Source organism: Dermacentor silvarum, chromosome 7, assembly GCF_013339745.2.
Source record: "Dermacentor silvarum isolate Dsil-2018 chromosome 7, BIME_Dsil_1.4, whole genome shotgun sequence".
Lineage (NCBI taxonomy): Eukaryota > Metazoa > Arthropoda > Arachnida > Ixodida > Ixodidae > Dermacentor > Dermacentor silvarum.
In genome coordinates this window covers 64,796,407-64,813,357 of record NC_051160.1, presented here as the reverse complement: position 1 = coordinate 64,813,357, position 16,951 = coordinate 64,796,407, and the positions used below count along the sequence as shown (strand labels likewise).

Here is a 16,951-nt window from a genome sequence, read left to right as displayed (position 1 = left end):
TTCCTTTTGCTTGTTGTAATTGATCTTTTTTTCTTCTTCTATTTATTGTTCACTTCCTTCAGTCTCTGACGTATTCGAGTAATCGGTTTCCCTTATGTCTGACACGTTGGCTCGGTAGAGTTGTGAAAAACGCTTTGAAAAAACGTACAACCTATGAGAGACATTCCAGTTGCGACGGTAGAAATGGGCACGGCGGTTCCTGCTGATGCGGAGGTTGATGACAAAAAGGAATGGACCCACATGCGGGAAACTGAACTTCACAGGTAGGAAATGGCAACAGGTCTCTTCGATTTGTTTGCATGCACTGTCTTAACTAGTCATCTAGAGTGCCGTGCGCAGTGGGCGCATGTGTTCAGAGAGGGAGAGGTTTCAGTGAGGAAAGAGGCGCTGTTTGAGTTTCCCTGCATGAAGCACGGCTTCGCGCCTCGAGTTCGTGGCATGCAAATCCAGTCGTGCAAACGCAGTCGTGCAACTGTATCGCGGCAGCTGCGGACTTCGTGACCTTTGCAAATCAAGGAGGAAAGTATAGCGATGATCGAGTTCTGGGGCGCTATAGCGTAAAATGATTCCAAACTGTTTTGATTACAATTTCTGCAATCAGCCTCGACGATTGGTCAAGACATTTTCGGGCCACTCCCAGCTTCGCCTGTATGTCACGCGACGTCACGAAAACCACGATAGCTTCCCATCTGATATAACGTGTACACGCATGATTAAACCGCACCAAAAAAATAATCATTCCTGATTCGACGCCTTTTCACCATTAGCCCTCTGCTAATGGTCCAATGTTTTCTGGCTACGCCCACTTCGCCTGTCGTTCACGCGACCTCACAAAACCGCGAAAACTCACCACTTCAAAGTGACCTGTACGCGAAAAAAAATGCGTTAATATGCCGAATAAAACTGAATTTTTTTCTGAATAGCCAACGACTGCTCCGTTCCGAAAGGAATAGAAGATGGCTGCCAGCCGATCACTCAGGCCCTCGCTACTCGCACCTGCCGGTGAGCATGTATTTATTTGCGCATGATAAACCTTTTTGCGTGGCAGTAAAATGTTATCGAGCCCTTTCGGCATGCAGACGGCATCGCTCTGCCAACTCGTTCTTGATGAGGATCCGTTTTAGCGGCATTCTTATCCTTCCGTTGCACACCACCGCGATTTTCTACCAGCCACCGCAAGCTAAGTAAGGCGAAGCGGACCAATCGGAGAAGCCTGCACCACCCTCTTGATGCGATTATCTATTGTCCTTTAGTAGGACGTTCTGGCGGGCTAGTTGGTTCATAGCTTTTAGACGTTTATAAACTGCACGAAAAAAAACGAGGACACAAGAAAGAAAACACACGCGACACCACGAGCGCACGTGCGCTCGTGGTGTCGTGTGTGTTTTCTTTCTTGTGTCCTCGTTTTTTTTTTTTTCGCGCAGTTTATAAACGTCTAATATCTATTGTCACTGTGCTGGCTCGGCCCCATCGAAACCCTCTCCACTAGAGCGTGCTCCTCGCCTCTTAAATTGTCAGCCAATTGGATAAGAAAAACCACTGAGTGTAAACAATGTTATTGGTTTTTTTAAAGCAAACAAAGGTGACCTCATATAAACGAGGAAAGTGTTTGAGTGGGTTGTTCAGACAACGCTGCGGGTCACCGCCCGATGCTTGCGTCGGTGGTTACGTAAATTTGACGTCAGGAGTTTGGAATCAAAACAGTTTGCAATCATTTTACGTTATTGCGCCCCTGTTTTCTGCTGCTGCTTTCTGCCTTTTCGAAGAATGCGCACATAGCAAAAGGGATGGAATTTTCTTTTCGACGTCACAACAATCGCTATAGACTTCCCTGTCTTAGTTAGGCTGTGCTACGGACGCTGCTGTTCAGCACCGTTCGCGGGAGCAAGTGAAAAAGTCGCCGAGCAGCGCGGTAGCGTAGACGTGTTGGGTACGGGTGTACGGGCTGCCAACATTCTGTCTCCCGTGCATTTATTCGCACAAGCCTGCCGTTCAGTGCCACAACACCCTCGAAGACACAAACGGCTGACACCTGCTCGTGAAATTCTACATATTTTCGGGCAGGTAGTTCAAAAAAGAGAGATGACAAGCGTGCACCTCTGCTGTTGTTGGGCAGAGTCAACAAAGTCGCGCTTGTTCCCTTTCGCGTGCCAATTTATTTAACGTTTTTGCATGCGAAATATTTATCCGTGTCGCGAAGTCAGTCGAGGGGGCTCTCGCATGTAACTGGAGTCCATTATTAAAGGGTCACTGGGGCTCAAAGCCTCCGCTGGGTGCCACAGCTGAGCGTCAGCAGGAAGCGGCATCTTCGCGCAGGTGAAGCGAGTGGCGTGATGTAATGCCATATCGCGGAATGTTAAAAACGAAAATTAATAAAGAAACAAAGGATTCGTCAAAGAATAAAAAAGTGGGAAGGAACTCGCGTGGCAAGCTTCCTCAGAGAGAAATTCACCTGCATGCTGTCATCTGCACCGTAACTCTGAGTGAGCTCAACCAGCTCGATCCGAATTGTTGGACCGTGCAACAGCTACTATTATTGATGGCGATAGAAAATTTTGATCCGTATCAGGCTTGATCGCAATCTAAGGTGTCCGCGTTGCACTGTTATTAAGGAACGACAGAGAACCAAAATGATTCACACCATTTAATACCCCCACTTCCCTCCTCTCACAACACAACCTGCGGAGTCAAGATGCCGCACAGTACGGTCCGCATTCTTTAGACAAATCGGCTACCTAATTGTACGCCTGCGCTACAGCGCTCAGCTGCTTGCAACTTCCTACTACAGATATATGTTGCCGACCAAGCGCGTGTTGCCAAACAAACACGAGAAAGGACAATGTGCCTGCACGCGCAAATCAGCCGACGTTCAACGATCCGCTCAAAGCACGTCGCAGTAGAGCCGCAGCGATATTTTTGTCGTCGCGAGCAAAGTGTCATGACTGAGCAACAAGGCGGAGCAACAAAGTTGCCGCGAATAATAGCGAACATTATGTAAAACGTCATACTTTCGCATTCCGACTTACTTGAGTTTGCGGACGGCGGTAGTTCATGCCTGCGTTTTTTTTGTTCGTTTTTTTTTTTTCTTTGTTTCACCGGTGAACTTTACAGCCGGCTGCAGGACCCGGGTGTATTTGTCACGGTTGCCGCACTTAACCGCGCAACATCACCGGGCTCCTTGGCTGTCCGACCGCCGAACCATCGCGAAAACAACGACGAAACTAGGTTAAATTTTACAAAGCCCGCGAGCATCGCGAGCGCCTTACGGTGTCGTCGACCTTATACAAGGTGACGCCGCTCTCCGCTAGGGGAAGGAGTGTCGCTGGCATCTGTAGACAAACCTGACGTTGGGAGCCCTATTGTGATGGTACGACGTCGTGGTAACAGAACGGTGGCCATGGATGCTGTTTTCATCATCATCATCAGCCTACATTTATGTCCACTGCAGGACGAAGGCCTCTCCCTGTGATCTCCAATTACCTCTGTCTTGCGCTAGCTGATTCCAACTTGCGCCTGCAAATTTCCTAACTTCATCGCCCCCCCTAGTTTTCTTCCATCCCCAAAGGCGCTTCCCTTCTGTTGGTATCCATTCTGTAACTCTAATGGTGCACCGGCTATCCATCTGTTTTACACTGCTGTTTACAATGTCTGTGGATGTTGTTTTACAATGTCTTAATTGGGCAGTTACCCCGTACTTTTCTTGTATTGGATGTTTCATAACTCTTTCGGGGGCCGATCCCGGAGACTGTGCAGCCTAAAAATTGACAACGATCATGAAGATAGATCTCGTACTGGTGCCCTCGGTGGTATTGGTACCGGTGGCATTGGTGGTATCGTCCTGTATCAATGATGCCGGTGGCAACGGGAGCGTTCTCGCATTGTTCCATTTATACAGCTAGCGTTTTGAGACGCTGCGGGCCTAAGAATAAATCTATGGATTATACACACAGTTTCACCGCCCCCTCGCTCAAGAAGACATTGTATTTCATCGACGTCAACAAGCGGTTCATTCACCATCCAGCTTTTTTATTGCTTTTTTTTTAGAAAGCCCTTTCCAGGAGAAATCCATACGATCGAAACCCATATAACGCTTTAAAAGTCTTTACTAACGCACCCTGACCACTTTTCAGGCACCGAACTTCTAGCTCACATTCATATGCCAGCTAGAGTAACTGCTGTAACCAAATAGGGTTGTATTTACGTCAGCGAACCATCAATAAACGAGTGCTGAGCCTATGTCGTCTGCTGCCAAGAGCTTACGCAACGCCTGCACTTCCTAAGTAGCGAGTGCAGGGGAACCGTGAACTCATGCTGAAACTGTCTTGTATGAAAGTCAAATCGAAGAGCGTGGAGCAGGTGGCCGGCGATGCTCTATCAAAATGAGGACAAAGGTATTGCACTCTTTGAACTGGTGCAGTAAGTGCAGCCTAATCGAAGACACCCAACATACGAGTCAGGCGTCGTTCCGTTGTCTGTGTGGCAATACTCTCTCTCTCTCTCTCTATTTCTCTCCTTACCCCAGTCAGAAGTAGCAGGCTAGAGACACACTCTAGAGGCCGTTCTCCTTTCTATCTTTTTTTCGTTAAAACATTCTCCTCCTCTATCTCCCCTTTATGTCTGCGTGTAGGTATGTGTGTTTGTGCATGTGGGTGAGTGTTTGGTGCTCATGCCAGTGCTTGAGTGTCTGTGCCTTTATTTGTCTGTGTTGTTACGCTATAGTGTTTGTCACATGCATGCGTGGGCTTGTGTGTGTTTTTGAGTTTATATATGGCTGTGTGAGTGAGTGTTGTCTTGAATTACCGCCACTCCGAATAAGTGACAGAAACTAGACGAGCTGAAAGAAACGGGAGACAGGGGGGTGCTGGAATAACAACTCGCCCTAACCAGTGTGCGACCTACTGCCGTCAGCTAGGGAACGGTGAAGTGCATAAACATAACGAGGGCATGAGAGCACAACGAGAGCATGTGTGACTGTGTTCGTGTGCGTGTTTGTGTTTTCCTTTCGGTGTCTGTATGGTTTGTTCCGTATGTGTGATGGTGTTTATGCGTGCGTGCATGAGCGCGTTCGTGAGTGTTAAGCCCGACCCACATGTAACAATTTTATTGCGCAAAACTGGTGAACGGCCGCGCTCGGCGTCCGCCCGGCGGCCGGTGGCTGTTCGCCGTCGATCAAGGCGGGCTAGATATGTTCGCAGGTGGTCAACCGCTCGCCAGAAGCGGCGAATGAAGGCTGTCAGCACGGACAAATCAGGGCGCGGTCGCGTCTGACTTCCTGCCGCCGCATTTGAATCGGCTAGCCGGCCAAAGAGCCTAGAGCGAACATCGCGACAAAAGCTGCGGGCATCGCGTACAATGATCGACTGATCACAGCCGTCCAGGCGCTGACCAATACGGTTCAGTTGCAGATACAAAAGTATTTTCAGCTGCATTTTACTGGGAATGAAAAAAAGCTGTGCCTAGCAACACTGAAATCGTGGTGGCGGCGGCCGCCTGTTTTTCGCCGCATGTGTGTGCAGCACGGCGGCGGCACGCTGGCGTTCCGCCGCGCTTGTGCGGGCCGCGCGAAGTTCACCGTGAAAGTTCGCTCCATGTGGGCCGCACTTTACTGTGTTTTTGTATGTGCACGTGCATGTGCGTGTGTGTGTTCATTCGCACGTTCGGTTGTCAGTAGGTGATGCAGCTATAAGAACAAACTGAATTTCCAACTTTCCAGATGGAGATGGACTCCAGGAAAGGTGTACCACTGGGTTCTTTCTTACACTGCCGTCGCGTATGCATTCTGGCGGTTCGGAACTAGCGAAGAGAGTAAGTAAATCACTTGGACACTTTTTAAGACGAAGGCCTTAAGTAGCTCATAACCACGATGGCCTTGCAAAAAACGCGTCCAGTCAAACAAAAATTGTCATCGTCCCCTCATGCCCCCGTAAGCAAGGAAAAATGCAATGGCTCATCCCAATCATCACGCAGAAGCTACAAGCACTCAGTAAAATGAAGCGAACAGCGCATACACCCAACGTACAAAATGCGCCGTCTGGTCGAGTGGTACAAAAAAAGCACGTGACCTTCTCAATGGCTAATACCCCCGTAAGCAATGGCTCATACCCCCGTAAGGCTCAGCAAAGTGAAGGGCTCAGCAAGGGAAGCGAACAGTGCGTTCTTCCACTGAAATCACCCATACAACAGACAGAACAGTTTACGTTTCAATCCCATGCTGAGAGAATGCAGCGTAAAGTCGACGAAAAACGTTGTTGGCACGAGCCTGACCCTGCGATAACGAGCGCGCGAAGCCGCAGCTGAGCGTCAAAAACGAACCAAAGAAGCCGAACTGCGATACCAGCAACGCGACGATGCGAGACGGCGCATTACCAAGTGTAAAGCAGGATTTCGCCTTCACGTGTTGCAGGAGCGTAACATGATGCCGAACGTGGTTTTTTTTTTTTTTTTTTTTTTTTTTTTTTTTTTTTTTTTTTTTTTTTTACAGCGTAAGCTGTTATGGGCTCAATCCAATAGCCGTTTCGGTTCGCGATGATGCCGCCGCCGGCGTTTGGCCGTAACCGCTATCGCCGGAAATGCGAAAACAAGTACCCGCTCTCCGCCGTAATCGAACCCAGGCCCGCTGCGTGGGAGGCGGATACTTTACCACTGAGCCACGCAATAAATACTCCCTTTAAACGCGCGGCGCGCAGGCGCAGATGATCCAAGCCTTCACCAGTATGGTAGCGCCATCTAGTTAAAGTGCCTGCAACCGCCGCGCGCGCAGGCGTGGACGACGAGATGCGATTCAGACGAGGCGCGCAATCAACACTATCGAGATGTTAGATCTGCGTCACGTATTCTGGGTACCTCTTCAGCATAAGTTATGGCGTCTCCTCGCAAGGTACGAACCGCTGCGAATCGTAGAACTACGTGCGTGGCTACAACCAGGCATCATCGGGCTCAGCAGACTGCTGTGCAGAGAGCCTCACAAACCGTAGATCGCCGTCGACGCCGGGCGGACAGTTCAGATCGTTCTCGTGAAAATCGAGGCGAAGGCACTTTGCCGCGAAGACCCTGTTGTGCGTGGTGCCAAAATTGGAGCTACTCTTGCGCCGCTCAACCAGCTTACGCTGTGACTGTGCTGCGTGTGTCACGCAGGCCTGCGACATTTTTTTTTAAATCTTTGCGTCACTTGTGCCTTTGATAAGCCGGAGAATAGCAACGTTTGTAGACTTTCGGAACCAACCTTTATTTTCCGACTTTAAAAAGAGTAGAATTTGGTGCCAGTTGGCGAAGCATGTTTCGCTATGGCGAAGCGAAACAGAACGGGGCCAAAGGAAGACGAAACCCGTCTGTCCCGTCTGTCTCGTCTTCCTTAGGTCCCGTCTATTTTGCGCTTCACCGTAGTCAAACGCGTTGTTGTAGTTTGGCGTGGGTTGGATAGTCGCCATGTTTCTCGCCTCAGTACGAAAGTCTGAGACGGAAAGGAGGAGGAACAGGGGGGAGGGGGAGGTGAGGAGACGGTCTCAGTGTTTGCCATATACAAGTAAAGAAGGTATGGGAGAGAAGAGCTCCGAATTGCCAAGAGCAGTCGTTCAATAAAAAGCAATATGCAGATGCAACGCATGTGTTATACATGTATACTCCGATCGCCAAATACCAGGGCGTAACGAACAAGGGACGAACGCCAAGAAACATGCACAGCACTCTCTACGCATTCATTGCTTTTGTCCTTCGTTTTGTATGCGCTGGTATTTGATGATCATGAACAACCACCTGTCCCCAATTTCAGCTCTACTGTATAATCTACGCGACGCGAAGCCTTTGTGAAGTACTGAATTAAATGCTCCACAAAATGCAATCCCTACAATTGCCTTTATTTTCATTTTACGCAACGCGTACCTTCATAGAATGATTACTATAATGCCCCGCACAGTAAACAACCTTTTTCTCATGCCCTCGTATTCTTTATGGACTCCACCGTTTCCAACCGGACGGTGGTTGGTCGCACTCTGTGGGACATTGATGCAGCTTTATCATGAAGATGAAGGCTGTGTATGATGCTTGTCGAGGGAATAACGACAATTAGACGCGTACGGCTCAGACAAGTACGACACATGTCATAATACTGCGGTGCGTTAGAGTCGGGCTCTGACTGAAGGGAGAGTTGTTGACTGGGTAAAAAAGTGAGCAGCATGCTTGGCCTTAAAAATGGACGACCACGGCAACAAAGCATTGACGTCGTCATGATGACGTCACAAAGCAATTACGTTATCAGTCCTTCGATTTTGCAGAACTTTCAGCCTTTCTCACACTCAGACGCCGTGCTTAAAACAAGAGATTCATCCGTTCTTCATAAGTGTGCGGGTTGACATACACATTTCATCTGATTCTTAGAAAAATTTCTTCTGGAGTATCACCGGAGTTCCTTCAAAGACAGCCCTTTCGGTCTTGAGCAAAAGCAGGTAAGTTACTCAGTGTTCTATGGTACTAAGCGTTATGGCCACCATTCTTAATGCAAAAAGATGAGCTTTAGGCACGCGAGATACATATTCGAGTAACGCATTTCCCTCATGACTAACCATACGCTCCATGGAGCATGCATGTTCTGCACGCAGCTCGAGTTCAAAATATCTCTAAGCTGAAGCGAAACATTCGCTTTCCGCAGACAGTCATGGAAAGACAAATAATTTGCTCGTCGCCTTGATACAGTGTTTGATGCCACGAGCTTCAATTTTATGCAGGTCATATGACGCCTTGTGAATACAGCTCATGCTATTTTTTGTGCCTCCTACTTTGTTTATTCTGTTCGCCTGTGATCGTCCGTACGCGATTATTCCTCATTAAAGACTATTCGTCCACAATAAAAATAAACCACATTTTTGTGTATTAACATAACAGACAATCAGCCTGTTTTTCCTGCATGCCGCGTGCGCTTGCTCGAAGCATTTTCTTTTAATCATGTGCTAGCCTCCATGCTCAGGAAACCCGGAAAAACAAGGCGCAGGGGCTCCATCTTGTGGAAAATGAAACATACATGATTAAACAGGCTTGGGACATTGCATGTATATCATCTGGCAATCGCTTACAGCATCCGAAACTATGTGACCTCAAAGGTCATCGTACTTTAATGGGGGTCGTGAGCGTAAATCAAAATTTGACTGCTCCATTCATGCGGCATTGTTCTCGCAACAGAACGGCGGAAATGCAAGCTCTCGTAAAAAAAAGACTCATTGCACAGGCGCCCGCGCCAGTTCCCTTTGACGATAGAGATAAATCACAAATATTATGCTAGCTCCTCAGTGTCTGAAACTATGGTCGGGCTCACCCTGTCAGCTAGAGCTAAAGCTGCTGTCAGCTATGCCTGCTTCATGAAAACACTCACATTTTCTGTCTACAGAGACGCATCATAGCGATTATCCTAGAGTTTTGTGCAATGGATGCATGCTGATGGCGACACTAGTTTTCGGTGCCAGATTATACTTGAGGGACAAATTTTTGCCAGGCATTGTGCTTAACGTTTTAAACTACCAACTTAGCGTATGAGGTTGGTATGACGACATGTGCTTCCATCCCACGAAATAGGATAATTCTAGCTTTGTGCAGCAGTCGTTCTAGCAATAAATCCCTACTCATTATGTAGGTAAGGTTTATTATTAAGATCATACATTCGCTTAAAACACTATCTTGACAAACGTTTGTCCCTGAAGTGCTAAATTAGTGAGATCAGGCAGTACTGATATCATACAAAGGCAGTCATTACTATACGCAGTTGCATAGCCAATTTGGCAAGAACGTAAAGTGGTCTGAGACTTCCTTGTGAAACTGAACATGTAGAATGCCAGGCACCTTGGGAATCTGACGGACACTCGTGTAGACACTCGTGCAACTACTCGGACACCCGTGTAGCAAGTTACCTATGAAATATTTTGTTCGCTAATAACGCGGCTTTATCCGGTCACGTAGGACGCCGTCAACTGGGAATGGCAGACCACAAAGTACGTCATGGCCACTACGTGGAAGTGGTACCTGCTGCATCCCGTGCTAGCTCGGGCGACAGCCTACCTCGCACCGTCGGTAAGCACTGCGTTCTGCACCGACAAACTTAAAATACAATTGGCCACACACGTGGACTCTTCGGGAATTCAGAGATGCGTAAGCATAGGTCTTCAGCTTTTGGCCAACCAGAAACAGGAAGGTTTCCGCCATGTCCCGCTAAAGCTTGCCATTAATATTAGCGAGCTAGTATGGAAACAGCTGTTAGATACATCTCCACCTAAAAATGCGTAGTCACCGTACGAAGTTGTAACCCGTCATTACAAGCTAATATCTTGTAGTAAATAGCATTGTAAACATCTGATCAACCACAGCTTCCTAGCGGGCAAGACGAAAACGTACGTCCAGAAAAATTGTTCCCGCTTCGATGTAACAGAACCACTTATGACAGGTTGCTTGCGAACACTGGTGTACAGTCTGCGTTACTGTAAATAACGGCCTAGTGGGACATATCGCTTGTCTACGTTTTTGAGCTACTATAGTGTACGGGGTGAACAAAGTTGACGCGTTTCTTTTTTTCTTTTTTTTAATGAGCGCTGAGACGTACGTGAAGACCACATCTACAGTAGGGTTATGTGGCGAGGAACACACAAAGTGAGATGACAATTATCGCGTTTATCAGTGCAATTAACACAAAATTGAATAACTTAACTTTTGACTAGCTGCAGTAAGCAGGCACGTTTGTATTTAAAAGTTAGAGGCAGTCGTGTTTCTACAGTAGCTTTGCGCCGGTCGTCACTGTCTTGCATGCGTAATCATGCGAACGGGAATTTAATTTCGCAGTTCGATATCTCAAAGCAAGGATACGCTAGAATTCTGCCAAGTGGAGCTCTGTAAGAACACAGCTGCCTCTAATTTTTCAATACAAACGTGCCTGCTTACTCCAGCCACTTAAAAGTTAATTATGAATTTTTTGTCAATTGCACTGCTAACAGCGATAATTATCATCTCACTTTGTGTCCTCCTCGCCACATAACACTACTGTAGAAATGGTCTTCACGTACGTCTCATCACCCACTGAAAACAATATACCTGTCAGCTTAACTTTGATCACACTATTGGGATTCTTAGAAAGCAGTGCTTCACTGCGATCTGTCACCTGCGAGAGCTGTGCATGACGCCTGGCTCATATTCGGTGGTAATGCAGGTCACAGTATGTGCGCTGTGCGGCGAAAATTCAGTCTTGAGTTTAATATGAACTTTGCAATTACGAAATACTCACTTTCGCCCTATTGTATGCGTGATACGAGATACGTAGCATGTTTCTTCAATGTCTTCTTCGGTGAACTGAACGAACCTTGTTTATATTTTGTGGAAGTGGTTATGGCTCATGTGCCGGCAATGTTCAAGACTTGTGGGCTAATTGTGCCATTTGCAGTAAATTACTTATTCGAGCTCTCCAGAGCGCTATCGGTGTGTTTTACGAGCAACGTTTACGCTATCCCACTGAACTGGCTAAACTAAATCCCTGAAAAGAACGAATTAGTGAAAATAGAGGAGACATTATGGGTGATGTCAATCTAAAGCATGGGGTAAAAGATGATTTTTGAGAAACATTGCTTAGCCGGTGCCCTAATCCGCTTACGGTTGTTATCTGCAATATTTCCTAGAACCCTGGAAAAACTGTATGCCACTGTGCGTACATGTGTTTGTGTGTGTGTGTGTGTGTGTGTGTGTGTGCGTGCGTGCGTGCGTGTGTGTGTGCGTGTGTGTGTGTGTGTGTGTGTGTGTGTTGTGTGTGTGTGCTGTGTGCGCGTGCGTGCGTGCGTGTGTGTGTGTGTGCGTGTGTGTGTGTGTGTGTGTGTGTGTGTGTGTGTGTGTGTGTGTGTGTGTGTGTGTGTGTGTGTGTGTGTGTGTGTGTGTGTGTGTGTGTGTGTGTGTGTGTGTGTGTGTGTGTGTGTGTGTGTGTGTGTGTGTGTGTGTGTGTGTGTGTGTGTGTGTGTTTTTGTGTTTCTGTCTGTCTGTTTTCAGTTTCCACTGGAAGTCAAACTACTCAATAACTGAATGACCAACCAACCAATTTATTGGCTCTGGTTCATCAATCATTCAATAGATTTGTTAGCCTGTCAGTCATTCAGCCAGTTGGTTACTGTGTGTGCGTGCGTGTGTGGTGTGTGTTTCTGTGTTTCTGTCTGTCTGTTTTCAGTTTCCACTGGAAGTCAAACTACTCAATAACTGAATGACCAACCAACCAATTTATTGGCTCTGGTTCATCAATCATTCAATAGATTGCTTAGCCTGTCAGTCATTCAGCCAGTTGGTTACACGGTAATTTTGTCAACCTGTCTCGTTCGCTCGGCCCAGATGGGTGGGCATTTTAGCTTTTTTTTTTTTCAACGCCTGTTTCTGTAATGGAGTCACCAAACATCTAACTTCTAAATTTAGCTTTCCCACAACGTTATCACTTTACCATGCTTAATATAAATTTGTACATAAAGGGCGACGAAAATGACTCTCTTTTCTCAATAACAAAATTCTAAAAGCAAGCCTAGTTACACTTCACTTACAGCCCATGGTTCCAGGTGGTGAAGGTGGTGCCAGAGCTACTACATAACATCCGTAGCCTGGCAGCCCCTACATGGTAGTGCCCTTTCACATCAGGCGCTTTATGTAGTATTTCAGGTTCTAATTTTAGTGCATTTTGCACCATCCTGTACGCCGTCTAAATTATAATGGTAATCTTCATCGCATGTATATACCATCATTTCCTTCGTTTAACTTAAGTGGCATATGCATCCCAAAAAAAATTCCGAACGGCGGAAAGACCAACCTGCATTCCCAGGCGCCTGCTGATTCACCTCCTCGTCGCTAACCATCTCGCAGCTGGTTTCCGTCTTCTACGCTTCCTACTCCCTCCTGTTCGTGACCTTCACCTTCGGCTGGGAGGTGGCTCTCCTGTTCCTGGGACAGCACGCCGCGTTCTACGCCGTGACCGCTCTACACAGCCCAGCGCTTTGCTACGTGGTTGCCGCCCTGATCCACTTCCAAAAGTTTTTCATCCCTTTCGATCCGTACGATGTGAGTCATGAACCAACCTATTTGCAGGATTGTCTTTTATCTCTTTTTTTTTCTGTCTAATGCAAAGCAGCGAACATGTTTTATTGTTGTTGCTTATTAACTACAAAAAGATGGGAAGTTTGACTACTCAAAAACTCGCCATCCACAAATTGCATCTAAAGACGATTCACTGAAATGTATGGAAACCTTGATTAACTTAAATAGAAATAGTTGAAACCTAATCACATCTTAGAAGAAACGAAACTATCAATTGTGTAGAGCCAGCACATTACCTTTATTACGCATGAGTTGTTTTACTCTGAAATCAAGATTTCACAGAAAGACGCCTAACAAGCCACTAACAGTGAAACGTTTTGAAGTGGGACATAAAAATTCATACCGGAGCACACAAAATACGCGGATAAAGTATTCTTCCAAATTTTTATTTCTTCTTTGACGTAAAACGTTATTAAGGCCAATGCCGTAGAAAATAAAGGTCAATTATTTTTGTTTTAATTTCATTTCTTTTTTGTGCTGCGACCTAAAAACCAGTATTGGAATGTTATCGCGGCTTTGAAGGTTTTTTTTGTAACTAGTTTATTTTACGCCGCAAAAGTTTACAAAACACGCTAGGTTGAATATTTAGTTCCTTTATAATGCCAAGCAGTCCGTCTTAAAGGGCCTTGAAACACTTTTTGAACATAGTAAGAAAACGTTGCACATCTGGTATCGAGGCTCGTGTGAACACGTGAGCCAAATATTATTGCACTGCATGCAACAGGGAATTTACAAAGTAGTAAAAAATTGCTTGCTCTCACTTCCACAATGTCGTCTTGCAGTGCTATCGCAAGCAGTTGGACCCACAAACAGCTATTGTCTTATTTCGTGATCACAAGAACATTCTGTAATGCAATTATTGCACATTTGAGTGAAATCATAAAAGATATACAAGTGGTTTTATTGTAAACTATGCAGATTTTTTTTAATGCTATGACAGTGAAGCACGTTTCTTCTTTGCATACGAGCTCTATGGCGAGGCAGAAATACTTTGCTGCTGCTCAAGTTACCCTGAAAATACTACTTAACGGAGACTGTTAATTAGCTTTTTTATTAGTGCATGAGGGGCAGTTTACTTATGCTCAATGTGTTCAATGCACGTCTTCTTTGCCTGCCCTTTTTTGGATATGCAGGTGAATGACTATAGTTAGTAATAACTTGTTTCTCACTCAATGTATCTTGTGTCTACATATTGATTAAACGGGAGTTGCAAAAGGCATTCATTTATGAAACTCTAGAGAAGTTTTTTTTTCGATCTTCACCTGGTTCCACGGCACGCCCAACGGGAAATATAATTTTAGAAATGTCCCTTGTGAAGCAAACGCAAAATACAGAAAACAGTGGTTGCATCTGGTTAGAGGCAACACAAGCGAAACACTACGCGCGAAGTATTACCGCGTTTTGCAAGATGTTCGACAAATCAGAAAATTTTCCAGAAAGGGTGATACACTTCTGTAGTAAACAGTGACGTTAAGAAAGGCTGTGTTCGTTTTGCTGCTCTGCAGTCGGAGAACTAGAAATTTGGGAAGATATGTGAGAAAAATGAAAAATGCATCAGAAAGATTACAATATATACATACTGTCTTAGCCTGAATTGAATGTGCCATTCTGAAAGCCTCGATGTGCAGGTTCTATAGTTTTTTTTAACGGCTCGACTCGCGCGTTATTTACGTAATGTTGGCAACTATGAAAAAACGTGACGCTTGGCGAATCGTGTTGCCATTGTCAGGGAACAACATATTATCTGGCTACTTACATGTACTTGCGCGAACCTCGTGAACCATGGATAAGTTAACCCACGTGAAAATGCTTCGTGCAAATGGTCAGGGTGATATATTTGTGCTCTTAGTTTAAAGCACCCCGTGCCATGCGGCACGCTGGCCATGTTTTAAGCTTCGAGCACCGCCTAATAAAGGTTGTCCCCACACTTGGTGCGCCATGGGAATGCGGGTTCCTTGATTTGGCCGAGTACCCCAAGAACAGCATTGGGACCAAAAGACTAAAGACGTCCTTTACCGCTTTCGGCAATGCCAAGACCACTTTGGCAGTGGTATGTCCAGGATCGCACTCTGATCGCACGCCATCTGCGCATAGACTCTATTGCGCTACCCTCAGTTTTTCACACCAGGTGGCCCCGCAAGGTGGAACACATCGTGTACTATGTAAGCACAAAGATAAAGATCCCTTTTTTTTCAGGAACTTTGTGATTCTTATGACAAATTGAGCCACCCACAGCGCAAGCTCTTTCACTTTTTGTCCTCCAGTACATGTACAAAAGGTACGGCCTGATGCCCTACATGGCAGCCTACGTCACCTTCCATTGGAACATCCTGCGTGGCCTCAGCTTCAGTGTAGAGTACGTTCAAGCTGAATGCCAGAGGAACACCGGGGACCGTCAGCGTAGATTTGCGCCGTACTGGAAGACTCTGGGCTACCTGTTGTACCTGCCCACGGTCTACCTGGGGCCACCACAGAGGTACGACGACTACGTAGCCCAGGTATGTCGAAGCTATAGGCACTTGGATGTTTGGTTTCAGAACTGCTCACGGAAGAAAAAAATTGGCTACATATCTGCTTGCTTCGCTGCAAATGACATCGTAGGACGATGGTCTTCTGCCGCCCCTGATACGTAACACCCTCTCTTCTCCCCCTCCCACCCCTCACGCTCTTCCCCTCCCCTCTCACTCCTCCCATGATGGATGCAATGGAGGTTTTGCTGAATTCAATTCAAATTTCCCACGTTCGCCCTGCTTTCGCGCTATCTGTTGGGAGCTTTTATTACTGTTGGCTTAAAGCCGGCTACAGATCCGTGGCTTCAGTCGGCTTGTTTTTAACGCGTAGCGTCTCTTCGACACCATTTCTAACGCGTTGATTTTTCGTTTACTAACGTAAAAAGTAGTCCTATGTGTATTCTTAATTAAATGAATGCAGTGGATCACGGTTATGTACATATATTTTGCCTCAAATAGGCCTGAGATTTCGTTTGCACTGTATAATCTTGACGTGTATGACTCCGTACCACCAGTGCTAGTAGCTTAGTTGGTTTTGGCCGGGCGGTTGAATCGAGTGACAGACAGAGAGGACAGACAAAGTTTTCCGCGTTTAGGTAGCCCAAGAAAGACTATCGTCTTTAAAAATCCTGGGACCTTGGCGACGGCGCTCTTGCATGCACAAAGCCAACAGAGCGTTACTTGTCCAACTTTCCAACTGTCTTTTCTTCTTTCTTTGTTTCTCTCTCTCTTCCTTTTTCTCTTTCCCTCTGTCATTCTTTGGGGAGGCCGCCTCGAATGCTCGACAAGCTGTCAGCACTGAAACTTCTTTATCTTCGCTGCAGTAATGATAAGGAACTTATCATTAACAATTATTCGTTCATAGTTTGTGAGCTGGTCTTTCCGTATTCCGGCTCCCCCTAATCTCTTTCTCTTGCGGCCTTTGTCCCTGGAATCAGCCCCAGCGAATCACAGAGTCCGGTGAAAACGCGGCGACAGAGCACTTTCTGCATTTGGTAGGGTCTTCAGGTACTGCGTCCCAGGCTGAGATTATGGGAAGATTGAGCGCCTTCCCAGCCCAACGTCTCCAGAGAGAGAGACTTTCTCCACCCGAGTTAGATTACGAGAAGAGAGCAGACACACGGGGGGATTGGAGCATGTCTGTCCAATCAAGCGAAAATCATTGAGGCTGCAAAGATGGATTGGGGGTCGGAGGGAAGAAGACTAGGGGATCTTCTGGGCTTTATTATTACAGTGTTTGTGATCATAACTACGCATCGAGTGGACTTTGATGGTGTCATGGCATTACGCATGAATGCTATGAATCTCGGCGCATATATGCACTGTTTTTTTTACTTGTTTAAACAGCGCCACAG

At 46.4% G+C, this 16,951-nt stretch overlaps 1 protein-coding gene across 6 annotated transcripts in view; it reads left to right on the top strand.

Moving 5' to 3' along the window:
- LOC119458140 (protein-cysteine N-palmitoyltransferase Rasp-like) overlaps positions 1 to 16,951 on the top strand; it is a 183,122-nt gene that overhangs the window by 122,971 nt on the left and 43,200 nt on the right. For 2 of the 6 annotated variants that reach the window (XM_049670786.1, XM_049670787.1), the window contains exons 5-6: positions 12,856 to 13,050; positions 15,351 to 15,584. In XM_049670786.1, coding sequence (XP_049526743.1) covers positions 12,856 to 13,050; positions 15,351 to 15,584 — 429 coding nt within the window. Of the gene's footprint in view, positions 1 to 53; positions 264 to 5,713; positions 5,806 to 8,373; positions 8,442 to 9,942; positions 10,054 to 12,855; positions 13,051 to 15,350; positions 15,585 to 16,951 lie in introns of those variants that run through there. The other 4 variants (XM_037719964.2, XM_049670788.1, XM_049670790.1 and 1 more) reach the window with 4 other exon arrangements.